The sequence below is a fragment of the Syngnathus leptorhynchus genome, chromosome 10, assembly GCF_054491065.1.
Source record: "Syngnathus leptorhynchus isolate UIUO chromosome 10, UIUO_Slep, whole genome shotgun sequence".
NCBI classification, from domain to species: Eukaryota; Metazoa; Chordata; class Actinopteri; order Syngnathiformes; family Syngnathidae; genus Syngnathus; species Syngnathus leptorhynchus.
Window position 1 is genome coordinate 3,882,746 of NC_141204.1, and position 8,230 is coordinate 3,890,975.

Consider the following 8,230-nt stretch of genomic DNA (forward strand, 5'->3'; position numbering starts at 1 on the left):
ATTAATTGTCTTCTTTGTACTTGCGTTTCAATTAATGTGTTTTCCGTGCGGACGCTAGAGGGCGCCCAAAATCAGGGTAAAATTCGCCAACATCATTTCGTTTCAACGAATGTTAAGTATTCCAGATTTTAAAAAGTAGTGTAAAATATGAATGATTAAATAAGCAAAAAGGAGCAAGATGTACTGAATACAGTCACTGCAGATATTTAAATGATTTTGAATTGAATGGGCAAACTAACTTAAAGATGGTGTGGTTTGAATTCGTCAAAAAGTTTATAAAGTAGACGATGAAACAAAAAAAATAAGATTTATACTGCAAAAACGCTTGGGCCTTGACTCAAGCCACCATTTTGTGGCTAATTGTTTCCTTTCGGTAGACTTTTGTGGCACACAAAGAGACCAAAAGTGGTTGAATTGCATTGACTTTATTGAGAACATATACTCAAGGGATGACGTGTTGTTTTAACAGTCGTAGAGAAGGTTAATTCTCTTGATGTCCCATCGGGACATGCCGGACCTCTGTCCGATCTGGACGCTGGCGTCGGGGATGGGGATGATGGTGTCCTTCCCGTTGATGCTGAAGGCCGTTCTCCCATAGTGCATGACGGAGGTGTAGTCATACGGAGTGTCCAGATTATTGGGGGGGTGCCTGTTGAAGTTATAGGCCTGCTCCGGGTTGATGTTCTCCCAGTTGATCCTGACGTAGCCGTCACGGTCACTCCTGGTATGCTCGTGATGGAAGCCCAAAGCGTGGATGAGCTCGTGCAGGATGATGCCTTGGTAGAGGCAGCCGTGGCGGTTGATGGACACCACTTGCTTGCCGCCCTGCCTACCCAGTGACGAGAAGCAACCGACTCTGCTCTCCACGCTGATGTAATCGAACTCGCCGGTCCGGGGCACGAAGCGGATACAGGTGGTGCCGTGGAAGGCCCTCATGGCCATCTCAATCTTCTGCTTCTCCCAATCGGGGAAGTCTTGGCTCACCGCGTAAGGGATGGACACATAGCCGTTGCTGTATTTGCTTCAGTTCCAGTACCAGCACTTTATGGCGTTCCTGGTTTTAGGAATCAGCAGATCTCCTTCCATGAGGATCTCGTCGGTGGCGTTATTGGCGGTGAGGATTTTGTCGGAGATGTCAATCGGGTCTTCCTCGTCTTGATCTTGCATGTTGTCATCCCGGTACGCCTGAGCGAGCCCAAGCAAGAGGAGCATCAGGAGGCTAGGGAAGCGACACATCTTGAAGTTTCTATGGAGAGATTTTTTTGATGATTGAGTCAGCTAGGTCTCTTTATACTCTGCTTGACAGGTGTGGCTCCACCAGGATTTTGGGTTGGGGTCTGACTTACTAAAGCCATTCAAGGGTGGACTTCACTGACAAGCCTTGACATGATGCTTTGTTAATCTTGTAAATATGCTTTACTGGGTTGGACAAGTTGAGTTGAGCTCTCCGTTTAAACCTATACTGACATCACGATTACTTTAAATGTATTTATTTGAAAGAAACTTCAAGGGTATAAAAATAACTCTTAAATGTGTTTATTTCTTTTGCAACAATGTCAGTTATAGAAAACGAAGAAACAAATGAAGTGGGGATGTGACTTTCAGATGATGTCAAAGTGGTATATTTAAAAACTATATTGACAATTTGTGAGGGTCTAATTTTTTTAAAAGATATTTGTCTGTTTTTTGTTTTGTTCCTTCATCCCTCTTCGAAATGAATGGAAATGTCATTAATGAGTTTCAGTTCCTCCACTACCTTAAAAAAATGTTTTTAATAAGAAAGAAAAATGCAACAGCTTTCTACTTCCCCACAAATTATTTATTTAAAAAAGAGAAAAAATGAAGTCTACCATTTTATACAGACAAAAACATTGACACAAATTGAATGAAACCGTTATTGAATTTAATGTCTACTGTGCTGCTCATTCTGTTGTACGCATCTTTCCCACCTGGGGACAAAATGAAAAGATCAGATTTAGAAATAAAAAAAATGTGAATTGGACATCACATTTTGCAGTGTGAGACAGAAATTTAAAAGAAATAATTGCTTTTATTTTTAGCAGAAGGTAAAACCATAAGGCCAAATATTTTGTGATAATGAATCAGTTGTTTTTTTGTAATTTTGTATTAATGTATTGGTTGTTTGCTTAAAAATACAAAACAAAAAATATAATTGTTTTTATTATCTCAAGTAATTTTGTCCCTCACTGCAAACCAGCGAATCTCTTCCAGGGACATGAAGTTGGTTTTTTTGTTTTTCCACATATTTTTGTGGCACACAAAGAGACAAAAAAGTGTTTTTATATTGCATTGACTTTATTGAGAACATACTCAAGAGATGACTCGTGTTGTTTTAACAGTCGTAGAGAAGGTTGATTCTTTTGATGTCCCATCGGGACATGCCAGACCTCTGTCCGATCTGGACGCTGGCGTCGGGGATGGGGATGATGGTGTCCTTCCCGTTGATGCTGAAGGCCGTTTTCCCATAGTGCATGACGGAGGTGTAGTCATACGGAGTGTCCAGATTGTTGGTGTCCTGCCTGTTGAAGTTATAGGCCTGCTCCGGGTCGACGTTCTCCCGGTTGATCTTGACGTAGTTGTCGCGGTCGCTCCTGGTATGCTCGTGCAGGAAGCCCAAAGCGTGGATGAGCTCGTGCTGGATGACGCCTTGGTAGAGGCAGCCGCCGCGATTGATGGACACCTCCTGCTTGCCGCCAACCCTTCCCAGAGCTGAGAAGCAACCCTTTTTGTTCTCCACGCTGATGTAATCGTACTCGTCGGTCCGGGGCACGAAGCGGATGCAGGTGGTGCCGTCGAAGGATCTCATAGCCGTCTCGATCTTCCGCTTCTCCCAGGCGGGGAAGTCTTGGCTCACCACGTAAGGGACCGACACCAGGCCGTTGGAAGCTTTCTTCCACAGGCAGCTCTGTCGCAGGCACTTCAGGGCGTTTCTGGTTTTAGGAACCAGCATATCTCCTTCTAGAAGGATCTCATTAATGCCCTTATTGGCGGTGAGGATTTTCTCAGAGATGTCAACCGGGTCTTCCTCATCTTGCTCTCGGATGTCGTCAAGCCGGTAAGCCTGAGAGAGCCCGAGCAGGAGAAGCATCAGCAGGTTGGCGAAGTGACTCATCTTCACGATTCTATGGACAGAAGATCTATGTCCTGTTTGGATCATTCTAATTTATACTTTGTGCTGCAGGTGTGGTTACGGGAGGATTTTGGGTTGAGGTTCTCATTGTTAAGCTTCTGTAAACCTCTCAAGGGTGGACTCCACGGATACTCATAAGTAAAAAAGTCAATATGCACCAAGTTGCTTCAAAAAATTGAAAAGTCCAAAATTAACGACAGAAATCGTGCTGCAAACTCTCCTGAGACTCATCAGTGATTGAAGCTTTTATTGAAATAGCGCAATGTTAGTCAGCAATGATGTCATCCTAACCGTCAACACGGTCCGAGCCGCCGCCGCTGCTACAATTCAGATTCGGCACAACTACTTTGGAGAAAAGTAGAATGGAAAACAAATGGCTGTTTAGTTAGTAGCGCTTTGTGTACATGAAAGACAAAAAGTGAAACAAATCTCAAGTGCTCCTGAAAAAAAACACATATCAATAGTTTAAAAATACAAACAAATTTTAAATGTACAAGGTGAGGAAGGCAGATTTTGTTAAATATCAATGTAACTGCTGTCGACCCCTTACAAAAGCTTCTTTTTTTAATTTTTTTTTTACAAATTTGAAAAATGTAAACATTTCTTTTTTTTTTGGCAGATTGGTTGAAAAGTTCCACGTGAGCATGACTTTGTGCTGATACATACATGAGCGGACAAATGTCATGTTCTAATGCACATTCTGGATTTGCGGATGATGATGATGATGATGATGATGATGCGTGGACGGCCTGATCATGCAGGAAGTCTGATTCTAGCTTGAGATGCATGCATTACGCCCAATCTTGATGCGACTAAAATATAATCTGCAGAGAAAAAGTATTGGGACAAACCGGAGAAAGGAAAAATCTGAAAAAAAAAAAAGACTCTTGTGGATTTTCAGACATTTTGTGGATCAGAGCAAATTTCATGTTGATAACTAAATCATTTTTGATTCTTTAAATTTCTAAAGTGAGCGTGATCAAGTTTCTTTTTCTTTTTTTATGTTTTTTATTATTTTATCTATTTCTTTTCAAATGTATTTATTTATTTTTAAATGAATGAATTTATTTTTTCAACATGTCCCAATACTTTTACCCACTTTGAAAGGAGAACACATTGCATAATAATGCGCGCCTTTCTCAAGATAGCATCAGCCGTCATCCCCGGCGTACCCGTTCAGTTGCTCAGGTCGATGACCAGATGCTCGTAAATCTGCGTTTTCCCTTTGAAACTGGAGGCTAGCAAGAACTGGCGGTTGTCGATGGAAACGGGCGAGAAGGCCCTGGGCGCCTGGATGTTGAGCTCCTGGAAGTGGACAAACTCTCCTTTCTTGGGATCCCAGCGATACACCTGAGTGAAGGAGTAGTCGCTACCCAAGATGGCGTACTGCCAGCTGCCCACCGTTAACGGCTGGAATACCATGGAGCCGCGCGACGGCACCGTCTGCAGTTCCTTGAAGAGGGCGCCATCCCAGCGCATCACCTTGGAATCGCCGATGAAGCGCGTCAGGCAGAGGAAGAGGTCCGATTTGACCTGGAAATGCTTGACGGCGTAGACGTCCTCCATTTCGGGGATGTCGGTACGCCGCTCGAAGAGCTTGGTGACTTTGTTCCATTGGTAGATGACGGGCCTCTGGGAGCTGCTGGACAGGATGAGGTGAGGCTTGGAGGAGATCTCCATGTACTCCACGTCGGTGTCGCGGTACCAGGGGTGCAGAGACTGGTGGGAGTAAAAACCGTTCCCGTTCCACTTGTAAATGGTGGTGGAGCCGGCTTTGGAGCTGTCGGCGATGGCGAAGAAAGACTCGCCGTCGATGCGGAACGTCTCCACGTCGTTGGGCTTGCGGATCTTGAGGATGTCGATGCCTTGGAGTTTGATGAACTTGTTGGCAGAGGTGTCGCGTTTGTAGATGTGCGAGCCGCCGAAGAGCTGAGCCACGATGATGAAGAGCTGGTTGTCGATCACCAGAGGTTTGCAGATCACCGTGGAAGTGCCTGGCGTGGAGACAATCGGTTTTGCGTCATAAACTGGGGTTGATTGCAGATTAAAACAAACTATTACAATTTAGACAACCTTTTTTTTTTTTTACTCAATCTCAACTGCTGTTTTCAACGGAACAAAACATTAGGACCGAGACGCAGCTAAATCCAGAACCAAATGTTCCTTCTTGCTGCACATTCGGAATTGATTTGTTTCCCGGTGATTGCGGTTCATGTAAATGACACAAGTGGCTTGAGTAAACAGGAATGACATCATCCTGTTACTATGCCTGTGTGTGTGTGTGGCAGTTTTATTAGATGACGTTACTCATTTGAATGTGCAGTTCAGCAGAGCAGATAGAAACTTGGACGACTTGTACGCCATCATTATTGAAAGGATTCAATTTTCTTTTGATACTTACTGTCAATATCATCAAAATTCCTGAACACCATCTCCACATGGTCCCACTCCAGGAAGCTACACTTGCCAATGAAGGGCTGAGCAAAAACCACAAACTGGTCTTCGCTGAAGGTAAAGGCCTCCACGGATATGGATTCAAACTTGAGGGACTGGTATGAAGCAAACTCTGCGAGAGAGAAAAGCAAAACAGACTTTTAGCTAACAAGCAACTAACCAACCGACTATTCAACCGAGCTATCGGCTATTTCAAAATGGCCGCCTGAGAGCACCTGTGGTGATGCAGTCGAAGGACTGCGGCATGAGGTCATTGATCCTCTTGTCCTGCAGCGCCGACGGGCCTTTGCAGTAGATTTGATCCACCGTAGCGTTTGTGCTGTGGATCCACTCCACCAACCACTTTAGCTTACAGTCGCACGTGAAGCGGTTCCCTCGTAGGTCTCTAGAAAAAAAGGTGCGACAGTTCACAATTTGAAATGATATGCCTCGAAAGACACTCATAGTATCTTTGACTTTGAAAGTGTTTGGCTTTAAAGGCGGGGTTTGTCGCGGTGACATGTTTGTTAGCGAATCAGAGTGTCGCTAACTGTTGTTAGCTCAAATGAGCTTATCCAGGCGTAAAATTAGTCTGTGCGGGAAGATGTTTCAAAACAGTTTGACCCCGAGGAAGTTTATTTTTGTACCCGGAATCGCGTTCACATTTCTACTGTACTCATTAAAAGGGAAAGAAGGACCGGAGGGAAGTCGCAGAAACGTTCACAGTCTCATTAGTTCCAAATTCACCCCCCTCGTGCAATTTTTAATGGTGTGAAATGTGCCAGCTGCCCCCACACTTTTTAGAGCCTCGGACGGAGAGGCGTAATGATGCCGTCAACTAAATATAGAGGCCAAAAAAAACTCATTGTTCATGTTTGCATAGTTTGGCTCATTATGTAACTCATTATGCAATTCTTCAGTGTTATAAAAAAAAAAAAAAAGTGATACTTACACTTTCGTCAAGGCTTCCAGGCCTTTGAACAAATCTTTGGGGAGGGTTTCAAGATTATTGTAAGACAGACTCCTGTAGGGGGAAAAAAAATAAAATAAAAAATCACGTCATCATGGAGGCAAATAGCTCTTCCTCTTCTGCTCGTTTTATGGTAACGATTAACACACAATATTGCGCAATAGGAGGAGTAACACCTCAGAGCAGATGTTTTTTTTTGTCAGTTTCCTTTTGGGTAGGCCTTTAGTCATGTCAAGTGAAACTGCAGAAAATCTTAACAGACATCGCCAGAGTTCTTGTCTATTTCTGGCGTACTGTTCATCCATCATAAGCGACAGAGCGGAAATGTATTTAAAGCACAATTAATCCCCCCCCCCTCCTAAATCTTTTGGATTATAATTTATGGTGTCCTTATTTTTAGTATATTTGAGGTATGTCATACTTACAGATGCACCAAGGTTTTCAGTCCTCGAAAAGCGTACGGCGATATGGAATTGATCTGGTTGTTTTCAATGAACCTATGATGAAAAGAGAAATAGTGCTCAATGAAGTCTCGAGAAAATTTTTCAGAACTCGTCCACTCACAGATATTCCAGATGAGGAAGGCCGAGGAAAGCGTCTTCATCTAGAGACTCCAGGTTATTGGCTGTGAAGAGGCTGCACAGAGATGTCAAATGTTACTAAACATTCCACTACCTTAAAAATATCAATCTAAAAAAATATAGCTCATTAAAAACAACATTGTTCATCCCAAAATTCAGATGTTCAAATGGTCTTAATTTTGATCACAATAAAGTTAAGGTTAACGATGGCACATGGAATATATTCTTAAAATATCAATTAAAAAGCTATCTTAATGCTAACGAATGAGAAAACGTCATATATGGGCCTAATTATTAGCCCGACGAAGCAGTGACAATTCATTTGTGTGTATTATACTGCCCTCCGGTGGCCAAAGCGAGTATAGCAGAAGGAGCAGCACAATCAATCGCAACATGAAATCAGGATTCACAAACTGTTTCATATTGTGACATATTCAATATGTTTCCTTCTTAGCCATTTCCATTCATTTCAATCTGGAAGGATGCTTTGAGATGAGTTTGTTTTCATTTACAAACATGGTCAAAGATTTACTTTTTTTTACTGACATCTTAAGGCATCACTGGATTTGGAAAGAACTCTCAGTGAGATCCCAACATGGCGTTAGTTTGCAGCAAAATTTAAAAAAAAGACCAAATACGAGAATTGCACGAGTTTGCTCACAGGAGGTGCAGGGCGGGCGTATGGATGAAGCTCTCCCTGGGGATCTCTGTGAATTCCGACTTGACGAAAGACCTGAGCAAGGGAATCGGAACAAAACACTGCAATGAAGAAGAGGAGGAGGGAGAAGGAAGGAGGATTTGGAAGAAGCTGCCTTACAGAGAGATAACATCAGGCGGGAAGGCTCTGGGGATGAGGCCGGAGCTCTCGCACAGCGCGTTGTCTTTGGTGCATGTGCAGGACGCGGGGCACCGCGGTTGCCGGGCCCGCCTGCAGTCCACCGGCGGCGGCCCCGCGCACGTCAGTACGAGCGTGAGCGCGACGAGCCACGGGGATGCTCGGCGCGTTGTGGGAGCCATCCTCTTCCCGGTGCGTCCTCCGCGCATCAACCGCTCTCCTCCTCCTCCGCCGCCGCTTGTTTATCCGAGCGGTGAACC

The 8,230-nt window shown here is 43.9% G+C and overlaps 3 protein-coding genes across 3 annotated transcripts; all 3 read right to left on the bottom strand.

Annotated features, from left to right (window-relative positions):
* Window positions 1-462: 462 nt before the first annotated feature.
* LOC147049995 (high choriolytic enzyme 1-like) lies at window positions 463-1,236 on the bottom strand. Its single transcript, XM_085921659.1, is given in 1 exon segment — window positions 463-1,236. A coding segment is annotated over 1 exon segment (774 nt).
* A 1,117-nt stretch (window positions 1,237-2,353) lies between these two features.
* On the bottom strand, window positions 2,354-3,133 carry LOC147049996 (high choriolytic enzyme 1-like). The gene has a single exon (XM_085922090.1). It carries the CDS (start codon window positions 3,131-3,133, stop codon window positions 2,354-2,356), a length of 780 nt encoding a protein of 259 aa, XP_085778216.1.
* Window positions 3,134-3,522: 389 nt separating this feature from the next.
* On the bottom strand, window positions 3,523-8,194 carry LOC147049997 (leucine-rich glioma-inactivated protein 1-like). The gene is made up of 8 exons (XM_085922088.1): window positions 7,953-8,194; window positions 7,797-7,868; window positions 7,119-7,190; window positions 6,980-7,051; window positions 6,537-6,608; window positions 5,821-5,990; window positions 5,553-5,717; window positions 3,523-5,145 (listed from the first exon to the last, which is right to left on the bottom strand). Exons 1-8 carry the CDS (start codon window positions 8,177-8,179, stop codon window positions 4,328-4,330), a joined length of 1,668 nt encoding a protein of 555 aa, XP_085778214.1. The 5' UTR covers window positions 8,180-8,194; the 3' UTR covers window positions 3,523-4,327.
* Between the last annotated feature and the right edge of the window lie 36 nt (window positions 8,195-8,230).